At 52.9% G+C, this 25,317-nt stretch overlaps 7 protein-coding genes across 7 annotated transcripts; 3 read left to right on the top strand and 4 right to left on the bottom strand.

Moving 5' to 3' along the window:
* The first annotated feature begins 615 nt into the window (after positions 1 to 615).
* Positions 616 to 1,490, top strand: GGS23DRAFT_544012 (P-loop containing nucleoside triphosphate hydrolase protein). Its single transcript, XM_051514882.1, has one exon. The coding sequence runs from the start codon at positions 773 to 775 to the stop codon at positions 1,412 to 1,414; it is 642 nt and encodes a 213-aa protein (XP_051376805.1). The 5' UTR covers positions 616 to 772; the 3' UTR covers positions 1,415 to 1,490.
* On the bottom strand, positions 1,397 to 2,996 carry GGS23DRAFT_544010 (ribosomal protein S5 domain 2-like protein). Its single transcript, XM_051514881.1, has 2 exons — positions 2,461 to 2,996; positions 1,397 to 2,372 (listed from the first exon to the last, which is right to left on the bottom strand). Exons 1-2 carry the CDS (start codon positions 2,622 to 2,624, stop codon positions 1,658 to 1,660), a joined length of 879 nt encoding a protein of 292 aa, XP_051376804.1. The 5' UTR covers positions 2,625 to 2,996; the 3' UTR covers positions 1,397 to 1,657.
* A 61-nt stretch (positions 2,997 to 3,057) lies between these two features.
* Positions 3,058 to 4,471, top strand: GGS23DRAFT_11026 (Pre-mRNA-splicing factor Cwf15/Cwc15). Its single transcript, XM_051510988.1, has 4 exons — positions 3,058 to 3,272; positions 3,331 to 3,899; positions 3,973 to 4,048; positions 4,113 to 4,471. The coding sequence occupies exons 1-4, from the start codon at positions 3,240 to 3,242 to the stop codon at positions 4,164 to 4,166; spliced, it is 732 nt and encodes a 243-aa protein (XP_051376803.1). The 5' UTR covers positions 3,058 to 3,239; the 3' UTR covers positions 4,167 to 4,471.
* Positions 4,472 to 4,667: 196 nt separating this feature from the next.
* GGS23DRAFT_591896 (Emopamil binding protein-domain-containing protein) lies at positions 4,668 to 5,834 on the bottom strand (the record flags this gene model as incomplete). The annotated part of the gene is made up of 4 exons (XM_051517796.1): positions 4,668 to 4,792; positions 4,912 to 5,146; positions 5,236 to 5,372; positions 5,579 to 5,834. 4 exons carry the CDS (start codon positions 5,832 to 5,834, stop codon positions 4,668 to 4,670), a joined length of 753 nt encoding a protein of 250 aa, XP_051376802.1.
* A 630-nt stretch (positions 5,835 to 6,464) lies between these two features.
* Positions 6,465 to 8,917, top strand: GGS23DRAFT_602015 (uncharacterized protein; the record flags this gene model as incomplete). The annotated part of the gene is made up of 5 exons (XM_051519265.1): positions 6,465 to 6,563; positions 6,682 to 6,791; positions 6,914 to 7,297; positions 7,393 to 8,093; positions 8,199 to 8,917. The coding sequence occupies 5 exons, from the start codon at positions 6,465 to 6,467 to the stop codon at positions 8,915 to 8,917; spliced, it is 2,013 nt and encodes a 670-aa protein (XP_051376801.1).
* Positions 8,918 to 9,077: 160 nt separating this feature from the next.
* Positions 9,078 to 12,946, bottom strand: GGS23DRAFT_543992 (fungal-specific transcription factor domain-containing protein). Its single transcript, XM_051514880.1, has 11 exons — positions 12,705 to 12,946; positions 12,636 to 12,652; positions 12,430 to 12,569; positions 12,013 to 12,367; positions 11,750 to 11,966; positions 11,380 to 11,682; positions 11,300 to 11,320; positions 11,078 to 11,187; positions 10,657 to 11,011; positions 9,282 to 10,584; positions 9,078 to 9,219 (listed from the first exon to the last, which is right to left on the bottom strand). Exons 1-10 carry the CDS (start codon positions 12,762 to 12,764, stop codon positions 9,466 to 9,468), a joined length of 2,697 nt encoding a protein of 898 aa, XP_051376800.1. The 5' UTR covers positions 12,765 to 12,946; the 3' UTR covers positions 9,078 to 9,219; positions 9,282 to 9,465.
* A 7,661-nt stretch (positions 12,947 to 20,607) lies between these two features.
* Positions 20,608 to 22,145, bottom strand: GGS23DRAFT_602014 (uncharacterized protein; the record flags this gene model as incomplete). Its single annotated transcript, XM_051519264.1, has 3 exons — positions 20,608 to 20,858; positions 21,023 to 21,953; positions 22,011 to 22,145. 3 exons carry the CDS (start codon positions 22,143 to 22,145, stop codon positions 20,608 to 20,610), a joined length of 1,317 nt encoding a protein of 438 aa, XP_051376799.1.
* Positions 22,146 to 25,317: the final 3,172 nt, after the last annotated feature.

Raw genomic sequence — 25,317 nt, 5'->3', positions numbered from 1 at the left:
GCCCGTCAGCGCCAAGAGCTCCTCTTTTTCTGTTTACATGTGCCCTGCAAATTCCAGAGAGCTAACCGCATAGGCATCGATTTGTTTCTTCTAGCAACTTGGAAACATCCGCCAAAGAAGACGCATCCGCATTATCACATCGCCCGTTGAGTTCTCGTACGCACCACCTTAGGTACCTCTTAATGTAGGGAATTTCTCCACTACCTATAGGTAGCTACCTACTCACCTACGTTGAGAGGGCAGCTCTCTACGTGCCCATCTCTGCGAGGCTGCGTAGGTCCGACGGTCTATTAGTAGGTAGGTAACCGTGATGGAGGAGGCTGTCTTGCCCACGGCAGGTTACGTAGGTTACCGAGCCTAGATTGCAAGTATACCCGCCTCCTTACTATAGAGGCGGGTACATTCGGTACCTACCTTTGGCGCTTCTCTACCTCTACTATACACCAATTCGGCGGGTCGGATTGTAGGTATCCAAGTACCTCTTCCGCAGCGCCCAGAGTTCCACCCACGTGGGCTTGATGAGGTACCTGCCTGTAGGTACCTCCATATATCTGCCTTAGGTAATGTGCGAGCACAGGCCACATCGTACTCGGTCATGTATCCGAGCATCATCCGTCATCTCCTTCATCTCCTCGTCGCGACAAGATTCGAATTGAAGCCTGGAGACCCTGATATCTTCCACCAGCTCCCTTCCCCTCGTCGAGCGATACCCATCCACCCTTCCCCCCCAACAAGCGAGAGATACCCGACGACAAAAGACAAAAAAGACAGCATGTACCATCTAGCCAAGTCGCTCTATCTGCTCGCCAGGAGGAGAGAGGAGTACTCGGTGATCCTCCTCGGGCTCGACAACGCTGGCAAGACTACCTTCCACGAGCAGGCTAAGTCGCTCTTCCTGCCGGAGCGCCCGGACCCGAAGCTCAAGACCGTGCCGACCGTCGGCCAGAACGTGTCGACCCTGACCCTGCCCGACATGTACCTCAAGATCTGGGACGTCGGCGGCCAGATGAGCCTGCGCAAGCTATGGCAGAGCTACTACGCCAGCTGCCACGCCATCGTCTTCATCATCGACAGCACCGACATCGGCGACGGCAACATCGAGCACGACGATAACTCCGGCCGCCTCGACGAGTGCCGCCTCGTCCTCGAGGACGTCCTCCAGAACTCCGAGACCGAGGGCGTGCCCCTCCTCATACTCGCCAACAAGCAGGACCGCGAGGACTGTGTCGAAGTCGTCAGGATCAAGGAGGGCCTCGTCAAGAAGGTCTTCGAGGGCGAGAAGGCGTCCAGCATCCGCGACTCCCGCGTCCTTCCTGTGAGCGCCCTGACCGGCACCGGCGTGAGGGAGGCCGTCGATTGGGTCCGGTCTAGAGTGAAGTGGAACAAGGAGTCGCGGCCCCCCGTCATGCGGTAGTAGGCGGGATGCCCAAGAAGCACCACATTACAATTGTCTTAAGCATCGGGCTCAGAAGCATAAACGGTGGGGGGGGGGAAGGGGGGGGGTTAATTTGCGTTTAGCGTCACAGACGGCGTTTTGGGGGACTAGGGACTGAGGACTGGTTGGAGAGATGTGGTTCGAATTCAGCTCGAACCATCGGTATCTTATTTCTTCTATTTTTTTTTGTGGTGGTGGCCGCCCGTGGGAACGGGTCGCGTGCTATCTCTCATTCTCTGCGGACAACTCTGCTAAGAGTCCGCCTTTATCCCTCCGCTTGAAATCCTCCGCCAGCCTCTGATCCAACAGGCTCGAAAAGTCCCTAACCTTGTTGAGAGCGACGCCCACACACTGGATCAACGACGGCGCTTCTACCGGCGCGCCGCCCAACTTCGAAATCTGGCAGATCTCCCCGTGCTTGTTGAGACTGATGGTGCAGCTGGACTCGCGCAACTGCTCCTCGAGCAGGGTCGTGTCAAGCAGCGCTATCTCCCCCTCCCCGTAGAAGCTGAAGGTGACGCAGAACGGCGAGTGGAGCCAGCTCAGCGGGACCGGCTCTCTCTCTGCAGCCGTGTAAACCGTCAAGGTCTCCCCCTCTATGCTCGTGTCCGGCTTCCGGAAGTGGCGCAACGCCGCTACTACCGCGAGGCAAGACCCGTCGATCAGATTGCCGTCGTGCGATAGGACGTGCAGATCTACCCGTATAGACCAACACTTCTGGCCTGCGATGAGGCACAGCGACTCGGTATCGAGGGCGTTGGATCGGCGGACGGTCTTCTCTAGGAGTCTCGAAAGCAAGATTTCGGTCTCGGTCGGTCGGTTAACCTCGAAGGCGGGCGACGCCATGGGGCTTAGCTCGGTAGTGATGGTGAAGATGCCATCGAAGGGCCGGTCGAAATAGGGCGTGGTGACTTCGGCGGAGACCTTGACGAGTATCCTGCGCCGAGCTGAGCTGAGCCAGGGTACCCAAAGGATAGAACAGACAGATATAATGCCAGGGCGCGCGCGCGCCTGCGCCAGCTTACCTCGTCTTCCCTAGCGTCACGTCTGCGACGCCGTACTGGTCTCCGAACCTGAGCTCGAGCTTCCGGAACTGGTCGAAGGCGCGGCCGTCGACGCGCAGGCCCTTTTGTAGCGCCTGCACCACGAAGGCGCGCTCGTTGAGCGAGGGCTCGGCCTCTCGAGGCATCGCAGAGGAGAAGGACTGGGGCGAAAAAGGAGACGCGGTGTTGTATGCCTTATGGTTCCAGCTTCACCTCATTCTCCGCTCTCCTCGCCAGTAGTAGGTGGGTTGCGGTAGCAACGCAATGTGAGGCGACGGATGGATGGATGGGTTGTAGGTGGTGGGGCGTTTGTAGGTAGGTTAGTAGGAGGTATAGGCCTGTATGCAGACCGCATGTTGTGGATTAGAGGTTAGGTATGTAATAACTTTGGACCACAATAGTATACGTCGAATAGTTCGGTAACGGGGGAGCCTCGATATTTTGATCTTTCCAGCAAGCCCGAGAGAGAATTTCTGCCGGGCGGTGAGACACCTAACCCTGTAATGTAGGTACACGTACATAGGTACATGTACTTACATATACAACAAGTAGGTACATAGGTACATAATACGTAGGATCGGTGTTTGGCGCCTCCAAGTGCCGACCGACTTAATTCCACCCAGACAAGGTTGTTCAGGTCACCGCGCCAAACCTCGACTCTCCAGCTACTGCAATAGCGAGTCTGAACAACCCTCACCCGCCTGCATCTCCCCGGCTTAGCAAGTCCTAGTTTAACAAGTCCTCCGGAACATCAATCCAACATGACCACAGCACACAGACCTACCTTCGATCCGGTAAGCTCAGCAGCCTCGACGAGAGCGACGTTGGACGTGTTCGCTAACCACGCGACAGGCGCGCGGAAAGGATGCCCTTCGGGGGCCAGCCTACCACCAGAGGCTTCTACCCGCTCATACGCAATTGAAATTCCGACAACCCGGCCAGGGAGGTGATGCCGACGAGCCCCGCGATCTGCGAGCCGAGCTCCTCGCAGCCGAGGCCGCCCACTTCGCGAAGCAGAACGGCGGCGCACTACCTAGCACGGAGGGGAACGACGAGGCCGCCGCCGCGAGCAGCGCCGCCAAGCGACCTCTGGAGCTGACATCGAAGGCAGACGCGGGTGGCGAAGAAGAAGACCTCGAGGCGAAGCGGCGGCGCATATTAGAGGAGACCCGAGACATAGACGCCGATTCGGAAGACGACTCAGACCAGGACGATAGCGAGGAGGACAGCGACGAAGACGACGAAGACGATGACGAGGAGGCGGAGCTGCAGCGGGAGCTAGAGAAGATCAGGCGCGAGCGAGCAGAAAAGCGCGAGCGGGAGGAAAAGGAGAAGGCGGCGGCCGAGGAGGCGGAGCGGGAACGCGACATCGCGCTGGGCAACCCGCTGCTGAACCCCAAGAACTTCAACATGAAGCGAAGGTACGGCTGGCCAGCACGCGAGCTACAGAGAGAGGGCACACACGTCGGGATGATGCTAACGAGGCTACGACAGGTGGGACGACGACGTGGTCTTCAAGAACCAGGCGAGAGGCACCGAAGAGAAGGGCAAGAAGAAAGAGTTCATCAACGTGAGTCCGCTCGGACTTGGCAGCGCTGCTCGCGCGGGATCCGCATACTAACGCATACGGGTAGGATCTTCTGCGATCGGACTTCCACAAGCGGTTCATGAGCAAATACGTGCGATGAGCATGCGAGCATATTTTGGGCAGAATACACCGAATATCAGCCTAATCCATAGGCCCGGCCCCCTCTTCAGTCACCCAGCGGACTAGCCATCTCGTCTGCGGGCCCACTTCCCACGTGAATGGCTCGAGTCTGTTCTAATTATTATTCCCTGCTTCTATCCGCATACTCGATGTACTCGGCGATACCGCCTACAGCCACTTAGATTTGCTTAGTAGAGAGCCAATCGCTTCCCGTCACAGGAGCACAGATGTATTCTAACTCGGTAGCCAATTTGTGTGTTTCTTACCACTCCGTAGAATTTGTACTTTGGGTAACGCCAGAAGGCGTGTCCGTCATCTCGTCGTAGAAGCCGTGTTAGGTGGCTAGTTACATACGTCTGAGGACATGCTCAAACTCGAGGAGCAGCCCTACTAGCCCCTCTGCCCGAGATGACGGCTGGGATTATGCTATTCGTCTTGTGAACCATCCATTGGAAACGCCGGTATGCCACGCCAACGCTTCTTACTTTGTCTTCTTAGACCCGACAGTATCCTCTACCCTGCTGCGGTGGGCGTCTAGCACGGCCTCAGCCTTGTCCAAGGCCCGCAGCGCCCTCGTGACAGTTCGCGCGCTATCGTACAAGAGGACTATGGTATCGGCGCCAGAAAGCGTTAGCCAAGCGGTTGCACTCTCTTGTGTCCGACGCAACGGCACTCCAGACCTCGAAGAAAGGGGGGAAGGGGGGGTGTTGGAGAGCACGACTCACCTGCGGGGACGATGGCCCAGGGCAGGTTGAGGCCCACGTAGTAGACCCAGTAGTAGAGGGTCTCGGGGCGGCTGTGCTCGCGGCCGGCGAGGCGGGCGTCGGCCTGACTGGTGGCGTAGTAGAGCGCGACGCCGTAGAGGTGCGCGACGCAGACGACGATGCGGAGGACGTGGCGGGCGGGGCTGCGGCCGACGATAGCGGCGGCGTTGAGGAGGCAGAGGGGGCCCCAGACGAGCTGCAAATTGTCCCGGTGGGGGGGGGGGCGCCGCGATTAGCATCGCGACACGAACGCGCGCACCGGGGAGAGGGGGGTGGGGAGCTTACCGAGGTGATGCCCTCGACGCTTAGCATGAACGGGTCCGACGTCAGGTAGCGCGAGTCTGACAGCGCGTACTCCTTCCATAGCTGCGCGAGCACGTCCTGCGACGACGCGACCGTCGCGTGGTTCAGGACGAAGTAGCCTGCGGGGAGTAAGCGCATGCCACGGCGATGGGACTCTCTCTGTCTTGCGCGCGCGACGAGCACGCGCACGGACGTACCTTCAAAGAAACAATGCAGACAGCCATCTATTTACGACCAAAAAAGGGGGGGAAGTGGTGGGATATGTTAGCGACGAGCGGGACGAGATCCGGTTCGCGGAGGGGGGGGGGAGGGGCAGCTTGCTTACTCAGGACGAACCAGGCGAAGACGGCGAGATTCGACCTGGACAGGCTGGGGTTGAGGCGCAGGGCGACGGCGGAGGCGCCGGCCAAGACGAAGGTCAGGACGCCGGCGAAGGATGCTAGCAGTACCGGCACGGGCGACTCGTTAGCGGCGTAGCCCGGGACGGACACGCCGAGCGGGTAGTACGGGTGCGGCGGCGCGGCCTCCATCACCGCCTCGGGCTCGGGGCTGCCCCATAGCGGCCACCAACTGGTACTCATGATCTGCGGACGGCGGCGCGGTGTCAAGACAGGGGGACGGCGTTGCGAAAATAGGCAGGTGTAGGATGCGGCGGGCTTATGAGCAGCCGAGATGGGTCGGGGGTGGGATGGGGAGCGAGGATTCGGAGATGCGCACAGCGTGTGTGAAAGGGGGGGGGAGGGTTTTTTCTGTCTCACTCTGCTCCTAACATCGCGCTCCAGGGAATATCCAGTTAAGCGGTTGCATATGCGACAGGGGGTATGCGATATTGGTTGGCAGCTTGGCGGTCCCACCAGCCAGCCATAAGCGGTACCGGCTCCGACGCCCAGTCGCCCGCGAGCTTCTGAGACTCACTCTCCCGAGTAGGAGGTGGTCGTATCCGCTAGAAATACAGACGGAGAACGCGTGTGGGGCTCAGAGGCTCGGAGACTGGCTCTCGCTGGGATCGCTGCCGACGCGGCGACGATGCACAGGAGACAGACTTGGCGCGCCGCCTTAGGTAATATGACTTGGGGCGTTGCCGAGTCGGCTACGGGTTTTGGTGTGCTATCCCTTTTCGGACCCGGCCAAACCAACCGCATTCCATCCTGCTCGGTTGTCACCCGGGCCAGCAGCCAAGCTCTCGGAGCCGCACATGCCCAGCTGCAACCATGTCGGATACGAGCCGGGACACGCTACCGTCGCCAATCACGGCCTCGTTCGGCCGGATCAAGCGAAACACCGCCTGCACCAGCTGCCGCGACGCCAAGGTACGCCTGGCCATGCCATTTACCGGATGGGCCGTGTCCGTCTTCTGATCCGTCCCGCTGCCCATCCGTCCATGAGTGAAGCTATCGCGGCGACGTATTGACCAGCCCCTCTTTCCAGGTCCGCTGCAACCCGGGCCGCGATCCGGCGCAGCCCTTCTGTCAGCGATGCGCCAAGCTCGGCTTGACCTGCGTCGTCGACAGGACACACAAGAGGGTGAGCCGTAAAAGGTGAGTATATCATACCTATTAAAATAAATATGCCCACCTACAAATGTCAAATGTCAAATGCAACACCTACGCTGTCTCGGTATTCGTCCCCTGAAACAAAGTGGCTGAACGAATGGTCTTAGCAAGCTGGACGAGCTCGTCCAAGAAATCCGATCCATCAAGCAGAGCGTGGGCGGACAGTCGACCCAACTGCTACCAACTCCAGCAACAAACCGCCCACCACAAGATGCTGCCGTTTCGTCCTCAAAGGAGCCCGGCTCGTCGCGCCTGGGCATGTCGTCCCCTGCAAGCGCGATGACGGCACCAGAAGCGAGCCTCGATCCCCTGACCACCGGTGCCACTCCCGCTGTCGGTCCACCCGACGCGACAGTTGCGCCGTCCTCAGTCCTGCAGACCCCCACGGCGGCCGGCGCCCTCGCCCAGAACCCGCCCGTCCAGCCGAGCCTGCCGAGAGCTCTCGGGTCGCAGCCGTTCTCGGGAGAGGATATCGATTACTATTTCCAGAAGTAGGTCCGGCAGCACCCCCAGACGCGCCCGCGCCTCGGCGCCGCACGCCTTTCGGACGTGCCTCCCTGCGATCCCCATCTGACCGAGGGCGCAGGTACTTCGAATGCTTCCACCCGTACATGCCGATCGTGCGGTGCCGGGACCCGAACCGGTGCTACGAGTCCGGGACGCTGCTGTTCTGGACGATCGTGTACGTGGCGGCGCGGCGGTACGCGCGGGGGCCGGGCGTGTTCGGGTTCCTGCTGGACGCGGTGAGGCGGGAGGCGGCGGCGGCGGTGGCGGCGGCGGCGGGCGCGCCGCTGTCGCTGGCGGCTGTCAACGCGCTGCTGCTGCTGTGCACGTGGATGTACCCGGACGTGCGGTTCCTGCACGACCCGAGCGCGCTCTTCGCCGGCGTCTGCATGAACGCGGCGCTGCAGCTCGGCGTGCACACCGGCCGCGGCGCCCACCCCGAGTTCAGCCACGGCGCCTTCCAGAGCGCCTTCTCCGACGAGGACGCCGCCTTCGCCTGGGCCGGCTACAACGTCGTCGCCCAGCGCGTCGCCTCCACCCTCGGCATCCCGCCCCTCGGCGCCCTCTTCAACCGCCCCGTCCAGGACCTCGTCGACGGCCGCGCCCCCTTCCCCGTGCCCCCCTCCTTCCGCGTCCTCCTCGAGTGCCAGCGCTTCTGCCACCGCCTCGGCAAGACCATGGCCGCCTGCCTCGAGGAGTCCCGCGGCGTGTCCCCCCACGTCGTCCAGCTGCTCGAGGACGAGTGGGACGCCATCCGCGCGCTCGTCTGCTCCGAGCGAGCCGGTGCGTTGTCGTCGTCTCCCCTCCCTTCCCCTCCCGCCACCTCCGCACGTACAGTCTGAGCGCTCGCTGACCCTAGTTCCCCCCCCCCCCTTTCGCCGCCCGCAGACGACCTCGCCCAGTTCTACGCGCTGCTGGTGCAGCTCGAGATCCAGACGTACTACTTCATGCCGGCGGGAGACGCCTCGCCGCCCTGTGCCGCGGCGGGCGCGCGGACGCGCCGCGACGTCGTGCGGGCGTACCACACGGCGCGGGCGGCGCTGCGGGCGGCGCTGGCGCTGGAGGCGGGCGGGCGGGCGCCGCCGCTGCTGCGGCACCTGCCGCACTTCCACTTCCGCGCGCTGCTGGCGGCCGCGTGCGTGGTGTACCGGCTGCGGCGGTCGTCGTACATGGCGTTCCTGGACGGCGGCGAGGCGGCGCGCGCCGCGGCCGACGCCGTCGCCGTCTGCCGCGCCGCCTCCGTCGCCGACGGCGACCTGCCCATGCGCGCCGCCGCCCTCCTCGACGCCTGGTCCGACCGCCTCGCCCGCTGCCCCGCCCCCGCCCCCGCCCCCGCCGACGACCCCCGGTGCCGCGCCTTCTCCCGCCAGGCCGCCGGCGTCGCCTTCGACTGCATCACCCGCTGGAAGAGCGACCACCTGACCGGCCTCGCCCGCGCGTCCGCCGCCGCCCCGGGTCCCGGTGCAAACGACACGCCAGCGGCGCTAGGCGGCGCGGCGGGGGTCGCTGCGCCCGACGCCTCCCTCCCGCATATCGACTGGAGCTTCATCGACGACTTCGACTGGAACTTCGAAGCTATCATCCCGGTTGCAGCCGCACCGCCTTGAAGCTCGCTAGAGAGGAGCCGTGATCGTTACGGGAGTTCGGAAGAGTCGAGTTTAGGGGGAGGGCATGAAGTAGGTGCGGTTTCCCGCGCCCTAGGCTGAGCCGAGTGTGGCAAGGGGGAGGGTTTCTGATGATACACTGGGAGAGAGGCTACATCGAATATATCGAGTAACTGTAAGATGCCCTGTGGTACCTAGGTCAGCAGAATAGGCGGCGGGAACCATGAAGCTGAAGAATGAGTCACCGTGCTACATATTCAGTATCTCATAAGGTCACATCGAAGAAACTAAGGTGGTTTGATGAGCTATATAGGTATGAGTTAGATAACACTATAGCATAGGAGTAGGGGGTGGGTAGATGTCGCGCCTCTAAAAATACCTAAACTCCAAATATCCAAGATCTAGGGAGGATAGATGCATATACCATGGCGCCGTATCCCGGGGGGTATTAACCCACGCTCTGAATATGCGCCCTGTCTTTCCTTTGACTGCGTTGACCCCGCTCCCTCCGTTTCCCGCCCCGCTCTCTCCTTATCCTCCCCCCTTCCGCTCTAGCCGCCCATCAGGCCCCACGGAAAGTTCCGATACGGGTTTCCCGGATGTTCGCTGCTGGTCCCGCTCGCGCGCCAGTGTAGATGCGCGTTGGGGTTGGCGGTGGCGGTACTAGCGTCCCCGCCGTACGCAAATTGCGTCCGCGGAGAGGCGCCGGCCATATACCAGCCGTTGGCACCGACTTCGGCACCGTTCCCCGCCCCTGTAGGCATTTGCGTCTGGTCGTGTTCGCGGGTGGGCGGCGCGAAGAGAGGCCTCGGGTCCATGCTCCGGAGCACGGTGAGGGCGGCTCTGATGTTGGCAGAGGGGCTGCTAGAGCCAAGACCGTGAATGATGCCGCCGCCGCTACCGCCGCCGCCTATGTTATCCTGCTGTAACGTAGATGCAATGTCTCCATTGACGACGGGGGGGCCCGTGCCATGCGGTAGGTCCACGTGTTGCATCGACGGACCCCCCACATCGGAGAAGAAGGCATGAGACGTCGGTACAGAAGTTGCAGCGGCGTTGCTACCGCCGACGAAGGCTTCCGCAGGCGATGGATGGGCCGAGGATGCGCATGACGCTTCGGCATTAGATCCATTCCCGGCTAGGAACTGAGTACAGGTCTCAGCATCACCGTCCGCGGCATGGATACCAGAAGATGGCGAATTACGCTTCCGCTTGTTGCTACGGCTATAGTCGCTCTCTGGTGAGGGATCCTCGAAAATAAGGGGGGGCGTTGTCCAACTTGCGTAGTCACATCGATTATCCACGGGGATGACTTTTCCTAGTGGCCTCCCCAGCGGCAAGCGTCCAGGCAATGGTGGCAGGACTTGACTATGCCGCGATATTGCACACCGAGCGAGCAGAGGTATGTTATGAGGAACATTGGCCCTATCCTCTGCGCTCAAATTGCTTAGGGACGGAAGCTTTACAATATGCCCTAGATCATTTCGCTCTATGTCGAGGACCAGCTGATGGAGGAAGAAACGGGTGATAACATGCTCTTCCGAAAGACCGTCCATAGTAGCGATGATAAAATGAAGATCGCTAAGGTTAGCACCTGTTGGTGATTCCTTACATAGGTAGATAAAGACCGTGGCGGCGCAGTAAAGCGATAGTGCAGCCAGCGGGCTTTTCTACTGTGACGTTAGTAATCGTTTCGGGTTGGGGGGAGGAGAGGGGGTGCGCATCTCGAGGGCATCGCTTACAGGGTACAAATTAACCTGGCTGGTCAGCTTAATTATGTAGACGATCTCCCGAGCCGCCGCGGTCAAGCGGGCCTCGCTAGCCTTCTTCGCGAAATCGGGCAGACTAAAAGTATTTATGGCATCTATTGCCGAATGGTGCAAACATATAATGGAGGCGTGTAGGTTGAGGTTCGTATGTACGGCTATCAGGTCACGGTAGTTTTCGGGCAGCCGAAAGGATTCCGGCATATTCATGAACGCGCTCGACAACGTGTTGTCAATCTCACGGTGCCGTTGCCAGTATTCACCATACTCATAATTATCGGGATTATCGTTGGGTTTGGGCTTGTTAACATGTTTGAGGATTTGATTGAATCTTGAGGAATCCCCAGTCAGAAGGACACTCGAGTGCTACTAAGGCAAGGTCGGGGTCGCAACGTACATGTGACAGACTAGAATAGCCCCAGCGAAGGATGAATATACTCTTCCCTTGAAGGCATCGTGGAGACTGGTTGTCTGTTCTGGTTCTCCCCTATTGAATGCGGAGTCGGACTACGGGATGAGCGTGTTAGCAGCAGTCTGAAAATAACCGCGCGGTCAGTTTGGGAGGCACATGGCGCTGCCGCTCTGTAGAGATCTGCGTATGTAGGGAAAGGTGACTGACGGCGGGAAGCAGAGTGGTAATCTAAGAGGGGTGTTAGCATGAACTGTAGCTGTCTTTCTTGTCGTATACGTGCATCGTACCTCGGAAACATCGATGAGCTGCGGCCAGCCGGTTGAGATGGAACAGTGACTGTCGATACCAAAAACTCCCCAGAAGACTCGCCGCCGTTCCTCCAATTCGATCCAATCTCTAGGGGGAAGTAGAGCCGGACTTATCTCCTCGGAGGCACCGTCGAGTCGGTGGAGACCCATCATTGACACTAAGCGGACCGCTCTCGAGCAGCTCATGGCGGCCCGAGTGAACATCGTATTCTTGGCTTCGTAAGTAGCAATCACGCACCATGCTTGAGCGTGGGCTACCGTGATGAAATGCTCGCCGTGGCCCTGTCCGAAGGAAAGATGGCGTCAGCGCGATACTAGCTAGACATGGGGGATGAAATTAATGGCTTGCCTTCAATTCGTCTAACTCGGCGTACTGCCGGGCCCGCCGGTAGAAGATGTCATGGCAGGCTTCGTATCTAGGATAACCGCTGGTAGTGAGAGCCCATATCGCATATTGGAGACACATCGGTGGCTTCATATGCGGGGCCGAATGGAAGGCCTGCTGATAACGGCAGGGGTGGATGATAGGGAGGAGAGGCTGGTGGTGCTCGAAGAACAGGCGATTGCTGCTAGCATAAGTGACTGGGCAGAGTCTAGGTTGATATTGCTCACAGTTCCTCCATCACCTCGAAAGGAGGCAGGCTCTCGAATACCCCCCCGAGGTCGATGAGTTTCCCATCGAGAGGGATGCTACTGTGCGGGTCTTGGCCATCTGAACTTTCCACCGGCGCCGTCGCCGGCGGGTCTGGCTGGAACGGGAATGAGGCGTCATCGGAAAACGGGCCCAGAAAGATATCGGGTTCCTCAAAGCCCATACCCAGGATGCCACCATGTTCGGCTGCCGGCACCTCGGCGGGCAGGATCTCGGCGGGCGGGATCTCTGAGGGTGGGATCTCGGCCGGCTCGGCAGCCTTTTCGTGAGAAGACCTCTTCTCGCCTACCTCCTTCAGGAGCACCTCGACTTGAGCTGTGTTCCGTGTCTCACTCAGCCTGGGGCCCTCGCATCCGAAGACTCTGGGCCATAACTACCTAGGCGAGCTTCGAGCTCTTTCACGCTGGGCCGCTTGAAGGTCGGCTTCCTGCGAGACTCGGGATAGATGCACTCAGACTCGGCCCTCTCGCAGCGGTTGCACCGAGGCTTGGTGCGGTCACACTTGAGCTTTCGATTTCTACAGTCGGTGAGCTCCTGGTAAACGCAGCGACTGCTGTAAGAGAGGTACTAGACGCTACCGTACCTGCAGGAGATGCATGACTGCTTGCGGCATCAGCTGGCCGGATCTCACAAATAGGGGGTGGCACGTTACCATTATTTCCCCGGCAGGACCGCCGGAAGGATACTCAAGGGGGGATTCGTCGTCTGGCATGGTGTCAAGCGGGCCAGATGGCGTACAGGGTTAAAACAGCCTCGAAAGAGGGGTGCACCGGGATCCGCCTTGATACAAGCGGCGCTTCGCATATGCTGACGGGTTTCCGTGTCGACGATGCGATGTTGACGGCAGCCTTCGAACGCGTCACAGAGGAATGGCTTGAGTCGGATCACGTATAGTATGTACCTCTGTACCCATTTGTCAACGGCACCCCGTCACTTCTGGAGCACCTGACCTCAGTCGGATGCCGGCGGGTCCGAAACCCGACATCCTGGTTCCGCCCCGCTTCGTGCACGTCCCACGCATGAATGCATGTGTGCATATTTGCATAGCGGGAGTTCGCCGTTAACACGTCTATTCCTGTACCAAGTAAGACCTACCTACAGACTGGGATATTAATAACAATACCTACTACTATCCTTCGTTAGGGACGCAAGTAAGTATATTACTTCTTGCTTGCTAATACGCCTATGATAAATTATAATATTCTCTCTGGTAATGAAACGAAATAGACCCAACGGCCTTACACGCTGCAACTAAACTCACTCGCTTCATCATCGACGTACTCTATCTCTTAAAGGTCGCTTACCTGGTAAGTAATTCGCTAACCTAGTAACGTAGATCTATTCTCTCGCCTATAGACTCCGTAGGCATGCTAGCCTCTCTAGGTCTTCACGACAGTTTGTCGCCGATTTCTCCTCGATCGTATCTTTCTCTTCCTCACCTCGGCGTATACGAGCATGCCAGGGCCCCCCTTCGGGGGGCCGGAGGGGTTTTAGTTTATTTAAAGGATAATTAGGTTATTTACGATACTATTATCTATTATATAAAACGTAAATATTTATCCTATCTAGAGGATAGTTATAATACGTTAAATCTTTTATTATATTAATTTATTCATAAGAGTAATTCTTTTATAAAAATACCTTTATGAATAACTTTATAAATAACATTATAAATAACCTTATAATTATAAAGTTATTTAAAAGATATTCTATTTTTATTAGCTAAAAGTTCGTATGGCTTATTTAAAGGAGATATATCTAATAAAACTATAGCATACGTAATAGGATCCTTATTTACTTACTAATATGTTTATTATCTACTTATTTTAATTCTATTAATATATAAATTAATTTACGATAATTTTTCTCTATTTAATTTAGGTTACTTTTTTTTTTATTTAATCTAGGTCAGTTTCTTTTCGTTTAATCTAAGTTAATTTCTCTCTATTTAATCTAGGTTAATTTCTTTTCATTTAGGATAAGTTAATTTCTCTCTATTTAATCTAAGTTAATTTCTCTTTATTTAATATAGGTTAGTTCCTTTCTATTCAATCTAGGTTAATTTCTCTCCGTTTAATTAAGAATTAATTATTAATTTATTCTTTTTCGTAGTTAAATTAAATGTCAATTCTTACTTACCCTTTTTCTCCTAGCCTTTAAAGAGGTTTTAAGTTTTCGATACGAAAACCTAGAGAAGCGCGAAGTACTTTAGCGTATTTTATTTATACTTTACGGTATATAGGTATATAAAGGGTACTTTAATTAATATATAATATTAATTTAATTTATTATTATCTTATTATTACTTTAATATTACTATTATTCATTTGTTATTTTATTTATTATTTTATTTTTAAAATTTAATCTTTGTATTACTTTTTAATTTTATTAAATATTATATCTATTACGTAAAAATCTACCTATATATAGCTCTTTACTTTTTCTTTAATTACTCGTTTACTTGCCTTGATTTCTAATTTACTTATATAATATAACTCGTAACTTCTTATTATTTATATATAGGTAATTTATATTTTCTTTATTTCTTTTTTCTTTTTAAATAATTAGTTAATTTACTTTCTTCTTCCTATATTTTATTATTATAAAGTAACCTAAATACTTACGTAGCTTTCCTAATTTATATAATAATATTTATTCTATTTATTCTATTTATTCTATTTATTCTATTTATTCTATTTATTCTATTTATTCTATTTATTCTATTTATTCTATTTATTCTATTTATTCTATTTATTCTATTTATTCTATTTATTCTATTTATTCTATTTATTCTATTTATTCTATTTATTCTATTTATTCTATTTATTCTATTTATTCTATTTATTCTATTTATTCTATTTATTCTATTTATTCTATTTATTCTATTTATTCTATTTATTCTATTTATTCTATTTATTCTATTTATTCTATTTATTCTATTTATTCTATTTATTCTATTTATTCTATTTATTCTATTTATTCTATTTATTCTATTTATTCTATTTATTCTATTTATTCTATTTATTCTATTTATTCTATTTATTCTATTTATTCTATTTATTCTATTTATTCTATTTATTCTATTTATTCTATTTATTCTATTTATTCTATTTATTCTATTTATTCTATTTATTCTATTTATTCTAAGCGTTAATATATATAAACGTAAACGTTTAAATAGATTATTATATATTATATAGTTTATTTTATTATTAAGTTTTATTTAGTATTAAGACTTTAATTTATAAGTTTAAAGTAATTATCCTATCTAGAGGATAGTTATAATACGTATAACCTACTATTATACTAATTAATTACGGGGTTAAATACTCTTATAAATAACCATATAAATACCCTTATAAAGAAGTGTTATTTAAGGAAAACTCTAGTTTTATTAGCTAAAAGTTCGTATACGCCGTTTTAATTAGTTAAAAGTTCGTATAACCTGCTTAAAAGGGATGTATTTAATAAAACCGTAGCATACGCGTCTATCTATTTACCTACGCGTTTAATCCTATTTCTTATATATTTTAATCCTATTTAATTAAGGTTAGTTTCTTCCCGTTTAAAAATCGATTACTAATCCTTTTTCGTAGTTTAATTTAGGTTAGTTTTTTATTTAATCTAGGTTAGTTTCTCTCTATTTAATCTAAGTTAGTTTTTTGTTTAATCTAGGTTAGTTTTTTATTTAATTTAGGTTAGTTTTTCCCTGTTTAATCTAGGTTAGTTTCTCCTCGTTTAATCTAGGTTAGTTTCTCGTTTAATCTAGGTTAGTTTCTTACCGTTTAATCTAGGTTAGTTTCTTCCTGTTTAATCTAAGTTAATTTCTCGTTTAATTAAGCGTCGATTCTTATTAATCCCTTTTTTTCCAGCCTTCGGAAAGGTTCTAAGTTTTTAGTACGAAAACCTAGAAAAGCGCTCCGCACTTCTACGTATTTTATTAAAACGGATATTTAATTTAAGAGGTTAAATTAATTAATTAATATTATTAAAACGGATATTTAATTTAAGAGGCTAAATCATTTAATTAATATATATTTTATAAGTAAGTATAACGTATAATGTAAATTATTAATATATATCGTGAAGCGTTATTATAAGTAACGTATAAGTATATAGGTACGAACGCTATAGACGTAACCGTATAGGTACGTAGGTACGATCGTTCCAAACGTAAGCGTACGGGTACGTAGGTACGAACGTTCTAGACGTAGGCGTGCGGGTACGTAGGTAAGACGTAGGCGTGTGGCTTCGTGTGGCTTTGTAGAGCGGCTTACGTGATTATGACCGTTTCGCCATTTTCGTGGACCAATTACCTTCGTAAGACTGTGGCCTATTTCGGACTGTGGCGCAGGTTTGATCTTAGTATATTAGATTACCTATGTCTCATAAGATACCGAGCACATTCCTTCGCGGGGATCCGATTCAATACCTACATGCCTATAACTACTATCATGCATAGCCTTAGCTGCTCGATTATAGCTAACACTATACACAGAGACAGGGGTAGTATATCAAGCCTACACTCCTCTCGTCTCTGCCCCTTCCTTGCGCCCTCTCTCCTCGCAACTCGTAAACAAGCCCCTTGAGAGATTCGTCCCAGCACCTGTCACGCTTTCGGTACACAGGAAGAAATACACCAAAATAAGCTGTGGCCGAGCCAGGAATTACGGACCTATAACCACAGGCCTATACCTACACAGCGATGAAATCCGTCGCAACACATGATCCCACGAGCTGGGGACGTGTGAGTCGGGGAACGAAGGCCTGCAGGTGAAGTAACATGACCTTTGCAAACGACCTGTCATATAGGAGTGTCATACCTACGCGGCTATGGTACGATGTTCACGCTTGCCGTACCTGTACCGTGGCCAGAGTGGGAAAGCAAGTTGCAGCGAGATCCGTCCGGTCGAAATAACAGGTCACCGTACATACTAAGCGAAGCCGCCTGTCCACAATGATCTGACACGGCGTACTGATTCATTCACTATGAGCGGTCGAGCCCGCGGTGCCTTCAAGACTCGAGTTCACAACGCTAGACGTAGCGTAGTAGGCGACATAACTAGTGCCGGAGGTGGAAGAAATCCCAAGCCCAACCCCGGCCGTCTGGGTGGCTCGGGATACAGCATTTAACGGGCGGGACTACTGCAGAGTATTCCTCCCAACATCTCGATCGATGACACTCAGGAACGGCTTCGTCTCCGCAAGGGCCGGAAAAGTACTATGCAGTAGCAGTAGTAGCGGTAGGGGGGGTAGTGGGTCATAGTGGCAGCAGTAGTAGAGCCCCCGCTGGAAGAGATGGGGGGGGGGGGGGGGGAGAGCTTAGTGCTGGCGGTCGTCCACAGTCCCAGCACTATTAGAAAGGGGGACAGGATTTCGACTGACGGAGTGACAACTGTAGATCTACATCAGCATCCGTAAGACAGGTCGGAACGAATGAAAGAGGCCAGCACCCTAGCTAGCACGTAGGCGTAGGCTGGATTCGAGGTGGCAGCCCATGAACCCCATTGTAGGTGCCTTGTGGAGCCTAAAATGGTGCCGGAAACCCGAGTCCATGGTGTGGAGCTCGGTAGAAACGTCCACTAGCCCAGAGCTATTCCTTGGAGGCTTTGACATTCCTGTAGTGGGAGGCCGTTCTACTCTCTGATGGGTATCAAAATTTCGATCGGCCCCGAGTCATAGCCCTCCAGACCTTCGAGACGTGCTATGGATCAGTGATCCTTTTGTAGTCGGCCACAGACCTGCCCAGGTCGGATCCAGTCGCTTGGAAAGCAGACGAGACACACTAAGGAGAACGGCGCCACACTAGACGGCAACAATGTAGACCGACGATGTATCGAATGGGATGGGAATGGGTGCATTGTCAACCGGAAACCCCCAAAGCACCCTTATATGGCTATGAGATCACATCTGCACATATACACATAGGACATATTAGGGGGAATAGGGATCCCCTGAGGAGGACAAATCGTTTTCTCTGTCCTGTCTTGACAGGACTCCGAGCCTATCTGCGGCCAACGTGGTCGGACGTGACGACACATTTAGGTTTCCGGTCGTCGTGTTTAAGTACCTACCAAGATCTCCCATCCGATACTTCACGGCTCGGCGTGCCAGTTGACGCAAGACCAACCTAAGATCATGCGGACAGAAGCAGGGCGTGGAGGGAGGGATGTCCAGCCTAACAAGCTTCGCAGCCACCGCGCAGGAAACGGACCCTGCCTCGGCCATCTGGGTTAGTGAAGAGGATTTAGGATTATTTCAACTTGGCCTCCGACTAATACCTGTCTGCGCGGTGTTCTCGGGAGCAATTCAACTTTGCCTTTGACCGCTATGGCCGCAGACAAGACCACGGTGGGAAATCGGCCGCCTGCATGACTTCTGTACTGTAGAATCACTCCCATAAATGATGGAGGTGAAATCCAAGGAATTGGGCAACCCACTAGTCTGTGATGGAGTGGGTAAAGTCGTCGGCAACAGCTCGCTCGTCTGCCTTATGCTACTGCGGACTCGAGCACTATGATGAAGACGTACGTACATACAACCGAGGACTTGGAACCTAGATTTGATCCGCACTTGTAGGTATATAATACGGTTGAGAGGGGAGGGGGAACGGGGACACGTAAGAGGAGAGAATGCATCATAGTTTACGGACACCGCTCTAGGTATTTTCTCTTGCTTGTTTTTCTCTCTTTCAGGGGTGCGATTAGGCATATAACCGCCACATATAACCGCCTTTCTCCAGCGCGGCTCAAGTGAAATGTCTTAAATGTCATCAACCCAGACCCATCAAGCGCTCGCTCCAAGACATCACTAAATGAACGAGGGCATCTGTCAACCCCCTAAATTTTGAAAGACATTGACTCTGCATTTGTCCGGAGAAAACGCCATTGTCTCAAGTCAGGGGACTTGGCCGGCCGGAGATCCGTGCTGCAACTGATACGTCTGGCGAGCGTGATCTTGTAAGGGGGGGAGGCCGGGAGACGTGGCCTTCATTGAAAAGCCTCATCAATAATGAGGCGTGTATGTGCTGTAAAGTAGGGTAGCGTGGATGAGATGTCGAGCACTTGGGGAAACCTCATGGACAAGCATCACTGTTCTAGCACTGTTCTTAGGCTAGGGCAGCTGGGGGGTGTCATGCTAATGTACACTAGCCTAACCTCCTCTTCCTCCCCATAACATCCAACGTCTGTCCATAGTGGCAGCCGAAGGTAACCTGCTAGGCCGAGTATTTCATGTATTACCGCGTCCATGGTGATATCAAACGAGCCGTCTGGCCAGATCCTCAAGACGAGTCCCGTATCTTGGGGGCGGGGAGGGGAGGAGGTCTCATATGTCGTGCTCATCTAGAGTCGATTAGATCCCGTTTCTTTGTTTCATCAGCGGGTCGTTCCCTCATGGCGCGAGCTCAGCGTGGGCATCGGTTGCCGAGCTAGTGAGACTTTGGCCTTTCCATGACTGGGCCGGCAGGATAGACTATGGCACGACGTCCGCTTGCAGGAGAAGTGAGCTCATTATCGGGTTTCCGTGGGACTCTTCCTCTGAGCAGCAGCAGATAGGAGGACGTGTCAGCTGTTCTGCAACTTCTGTCGTCATCCGACTCCGCCGTGGGAGTGTGGTTGCCACCATCGAGTCACGATCTAGACTTGATGAAACTGTGCGATCCGGCGAGATTAGGTGGCCATCACGTCGAAGTCGGTAGCCAACGGATTTCTGCGGTTGGATATCTCCACGTCCACGGACATCTGCAGTTAATATATCGATCGGGAAGGGGAGAGGAATATGCAAGACAATATATGCTACTCCCTGATTGTTAGTGCAAGAAACACTGCAGATATCACGGCGGGACCAAGTCATCTCTCATAGCACTTCGGAACCGTTCCTAGCTTGTGACTGGGGGAATATGTGCCTCTTTTGAAGGTCGGGAATGGCCCTGTCCAGGGCCTACGGATTCATTCATAGATGCAGGAGGCTTTGGCCCGGTAGACGATATTAGGAACCAATGGCCTCTTCTATCATCCGGATAGTGCACTTTGCAGTTGAGGCTAAATTTACAGGGTACAATAATGCCTCTACTCATACTGACGCTTCACAATGGTAACGGCACCCCCTTAATTAGTCTAGGATAATAATGTACATCCTTCCCATATTTCCTAGGGGAGCCGAAGCCGAATTCCAATACGCCTAAGCCGTACTGAGAATGATGGTCTCCCTACAAAAAAAGGCACTGCAAAAGGATTTTTTTTTGGCCAATCCCGTATGAAATCCCGTATAAAGATGCAGAACATAATATCGTTACTAAGCAGCACAGGAGAAAAAAGAAGAATCACTCTCCAAGTACGGGCACGATGCTTTTGCAAGTCGGAGACGGACGCGAACTCCTCCCCACGAGTACCGTAGGAAGCAGACGTTGGCGAGAGCTGTTACCAACCTGACCCGGGTTTTAGGTATAATAGGCCGATCGGCTCTAGGGCCTGCCCTCAAGACGGGCTCGAGTTCTTCTCTCAATTAACCAGAGAACACAAAACACATTTCAGGGGACCCGGTGTCATCGCCCCTTAAATACTACCCCGGCTGATTTTGGCAACTCTGCGTCGTTTCATGGCCTCGATCCCGAAATCGTGGGGAGAGGCGCCCTCGCCCTCGCTCAGAGGTTTAGCGTCGGCATCGTAGTCGAGTCGTTCTGTCGATGGTAGGAGATTGCCGTCGGAGCTGCGTCCGGTCATGGCGTCGGACTCAGCACGAGCGTTATTGATCAGAGCCGGCAGTTGTCGCCGCCTCGCATTTATAAACCAGTTCGAGATCTGATCTGTTTTTGGTCGAGAGATCTTGGTTAGCCAACACATATATAGCATTTTGAAAAAAAAAAAAAAAACCACCCCAACACCTCATACGCCACGCCCCTGGAGCAAAATAGCATATCCCCACCCTTATCCTTAAATTCGAAGAATAATCGGCCCGGGTCGGACTTACTCATCTGCAGGCCTGTCTGCCTCATCATTTCTTGCTTCTCGTCCTCTGTCGGGTACGGGTGATGAAGGTGAGAGAAGAACCAAGTACGGAGCCTGTCCGTAGTTTCCTTGGGTAGATTCCCACGGCGCCTCCGTTGCCTCGCATCGCTCCGCTGCAACCCAATGCCGTACTCGCCGAGGCGGAAGAAGTCGTCTTGAAACTGATCTTGCGCGTACGGTCTCGATGGTAAGGCTGGCCTATCGTAGGGGTGTGGGGTACCGACAGGGGGAGCCTGAATGCGGCTGGGATGCTGATAGCCGTAGCCGGTGTTTGCTGGCAGGTAAGTGGTAGGTCCCGGTTGCGGAACGTGATGGTATCTGGCCGGGGAGGGTCCCAGTTCGGACATGTGAAAAGGATTGCTTGCCGAAAGCCCTGGTTCGAGGGCGCGGTAACGGTCGCCGGGGAGACTTGGTCGTCTCACATCCTGAACGTGTTCATCGCCCGAGCGGACAGGAATCCACGTTGGCTCAGTTCTTTCGCGTTCCAAGTTTAACAACGGTAGGCTCGGGAGGGTAGGGCGAGGTTCCGCCCGTTCGCGCGTTTCTAACCTCACAGGAGATTGGATCTGCGGAAGAGTGCCATTTCTGCCGTGCGGACTGCCCTGGTGCGAATTTGCCCACGGTTCTGGGGCTGCTCCAAGACCCAAAGGAGGCGATGGCTGTTGGGAAACTTCTCCGCGAGTGCTAGCGTATCGTCGTGGCATCCGATAATTATCTTCGAGGTCCTCCTCGCTTTCGGAGGACGCGCCCTGTCTTGTCCGATTCGGCGAATGGATATACTCCGGCGTTCCCATTACTGCACTGTTGAAGGAATCACAGGGGGGCGTGGATACAGAAGACGACGGCTTAGTTGGAACATCTTTCCGTATTTTAAGCTGTAGCTCCGGGATGACCTGGTTCTTTGGTTAGTGTGATATAGAACACCGAGGGGGGGGATTACTCTTAGAGACCTGTCGAATAGATGGTAGAGCAACCCTCGGGGTCTCGCCGGGTTGAGGTTCTGGCTCGGCGCAAGTCTCTCCCCAAGAGTACGTGTAAGAAAGGCTAATGTCTCGGGGCGAAGAAGGTACGGGGAGAATAGACATATTGCGAGTAGACAAGGCTCCAGCCTCTCCTTCGGTGGAATCTAGCAACGACGTTAGCGAGCCATACGAGAGGCTGTAGGAATTCGAGATGTTTCTCGAACCGGTGCCGCAGGAAAGGAACGCCGTGCCTAACTATAGTTTTCCACGAGGTTTGTGTTTTCGAACCTAAAACGAGGCAAAACGTATGGAAATTTTGGGGACACACACACCGATGATAGTAGAGACCCGGGTTAATTTATGAATATGAAGGTCCCTAATGGCAGGAATATGTAAGTCAGCCTTTAGGACCTTCCTTGCACATTAATCCACATACCCAAATAAACATCTATTCTCGAGGGCCCTAGGTTTTTTTTAATTGTCTCCCCGGTGGAGGAAATGCAAGCGCAGACACAGATGTGGTAGATAGCGGCTCCGTGCAGTAGCTCCCTGGCGTTGTAATCCCAGTCCCCTTCCCCCCTCTGCTTCTTCGAGATGGCAGAGCAAGAGCAATGAGAGAAGATCGAGGCCGTGGAAATGTCTGGCGTAAAAAAGTAAAAGGGTAAGACTCCACAGATTCCCCCCGAGAATGGCCAAAGACACAGAAACCCTGTTAGTATATATACCGATGGTGTAGGCGGGAAGGGAGTGCAGCTCAAAGCTAGAATTGGGAAAGGCGTTGTTGAATGGTAATAAACAAGAATAATAATAATAGCTTACGAGGGTGGGCGAGAACTGACGATATCCTACGCTGTGCGGAGAATAGAAGAAGGAAAATAGAAAAGGTAAACGAAGGAAAGAAAAGGAAGCAATAGCCAAAAAAAAAGACTGATGCTTTTTTTTTTTTTTGAAACGGGATGTTGAAGCTTGGAAGAAGTAGAGAAGGGTGTGGAGGCCTAGATGTAGATGAGTATTGTAGGTATGCAGATAGTCTTTGATCGACTAGCTAGAACCGAGGGGGGCCAAGCATGTGAGGCACGAGAGACAAGGACAGGAGTTGGGATAATGCTACGTGGGATAGAGGAGCAAGGCGAGCTGGGATAGCATCGATACACACCCAGACTGTAATATCGAGGCTATCGAGGTCAAGATTGTACATGGTATCCTTATGTACCGCCGAACAACCTAGTCTTGTCGTATCCACCTCCCCACAGTCTTTTGATGGTTGCATGTGGCGTTGACTTGTGTAGAAGGCGACGGACATGACAAGGCTTGACAGGCTGATCTTTAGGCGGCACACTGACTTGTAGGTTATATAGCGTAGGTTGACTGACCGGAGTACCGAGGCCACATGGTTTTAAAGGATATTGCTGTATCTAGACTTTGGGGAGAGATGAGCTGTCTGAGCATCCCATACACACATTGACTCACATCCTCCAGCACTTCTACAGATATCTTCACTCGCACACTGGGCTGGGGAGGGGGGATGTGGGCTTGCACTCACTCGCTCGCTCACTCAATTGCTCACATACGTACATACGCACATCCATATGAGTATTCAGTTGCTCGCTCGCTCGCTCACACACGCACACATGCACACACACACACAAACACACACACCTACATACGCATACACACACATACATGCGTACACGCACTCACACGTAGGTACACGCGCATGCTTTAGGTAGCATGAGGAACAGGTATTGGCTCGACACCAACACACCTCACTGCCTAGGTAGGCAGGTTGCTTAGCACCTGTGGGGGGGCCGCGGGGGGGAGAGAGAACAGAGGGACTGAGGTAGGGGAGTCAGTAATAGGTAGGGGAAGTCAGTAACACGATCGTAGTGTGTACATTAGGGAGGGGGAGGGGGGAGAGGAGGAGAAGGAGAGAAACATAGATAGATAGAGAGAGAAACCGTCGCGGCGGGAGATGGAATGTGTAAGAGGTATATGCAAGACAGGGGGGGGTGTGCAGACCCCGGGCGAGAGACGGTTATTACTCTCTGCTTGAAATTGCCCGATCAGAGAGGGATGCTTACCGGGGTTGCCCCTACGCGTACCATTGCATATGGTGCTGCAGTAACTCGAAGGCCGGATCGAACATCCCCTCCTGAGTTTCTCGTCATATGAGTCGTGTCGCGATCTACAAGCCGCACTACATATACATACCTCCATCCACCCACACCTCCATACCGCCTACATAGAGTTGCAGGACATTGCCTGTGTGGTCAATGTAAGCCACCCGCGGCCCCCCTACCCCCCTACTCCCCCCCCCCTACCCCGGGCCCCCTGGCGAGGTGGTTTGATGGGAGGAGGATCTTCTAACGATTAATATCATAAAAAGGCGCCGGACAATTTAGCCCAACGTCCACGAGTTTCCGCGACCCTCCCGATTTCCCACGCCTGTATATCACTATTTACCCCCTCCCCAACCGCACCCGAACGAGTACTTCTATGTATGTACCTAAATGGGTATTGTGGCCGCGCGATAACCTCTCGCCCACCTTCTCGGCATTCCGCTCGCCGTCGCCGCCCACACCGTCGGGCGCCCCCATCGTCGCGGGAGGCGCAAGAAGCACAAACTGGGCCAGGCGACAATCAGACGGGCAATAATATCCGAGTTGTTCCCGTTCGCCAGCACCGTGGCGGCGGCTAGCTTTCAGACTGCATGCTCCCGAACCCAGAGACGCTTCCCCGCGCATCTGCAATTCGGCACTGGACATCATCCTTCTGCGAATCCCGCTGGGCCGTTCGATATGACGCAGGTCCGCCCGGGAAGTTGGCACCGTCTAAAGGTTATCGAGCATCCTTGGCCCAGAGCCAGATGGGAGAACACGCAACGGAAGCACGCACATATCACCGCCAAGCCGCGAATTCCCTGAACTCTCTATGTCTGCACGGCGCCTTTTGGATCCGGAGGGACACTTTGGGGTGGATAACCCTTACGCCTTTAGGTCTAGGGCTTCCGAGGCCCGAGACCTAGGAACTCATCATCACGGGCTATCGTGACGAGTAATATAGTTGGTTTTTTTCCCTTTCTGGTCTTATATCACCGGCGTCTTTGCCTAATGGAATAGCAGATGACATATGCCTAAATCCCTCTCGCGATGCCGGCCTTGGACCTAGAAGAAAGCTTGTATCTTCGCTGTTCAAGCTCGCGGCGGCTGCTACCCGACGCATTGGTGTCCCTAGTATACGACGCCATTTCTCAAGCGTTTTTGCGTTTTTTTTTTTTAGTTTTTTTTTTAATGTA

This window comes from Durotheca rogersii (genome assembly GCF_024521655.1).
Source record: "Durotheca rogersii strain YMJ 92031201 chromosome Unknown GGS23scaffold_1, whole genome shotgun sequence".
In the NCBI taxonomy this organism is placed as follows: domain Eukaryota; kingdom Fungi; phylum Ascomycota; class Sordariomycetes; order Xylariales; family Xylariaceae; genus Durotheca; species Durotheca rogersii.
This window is presented reverse-complemented; position numbering and strand designations above follow the sequence as displayed.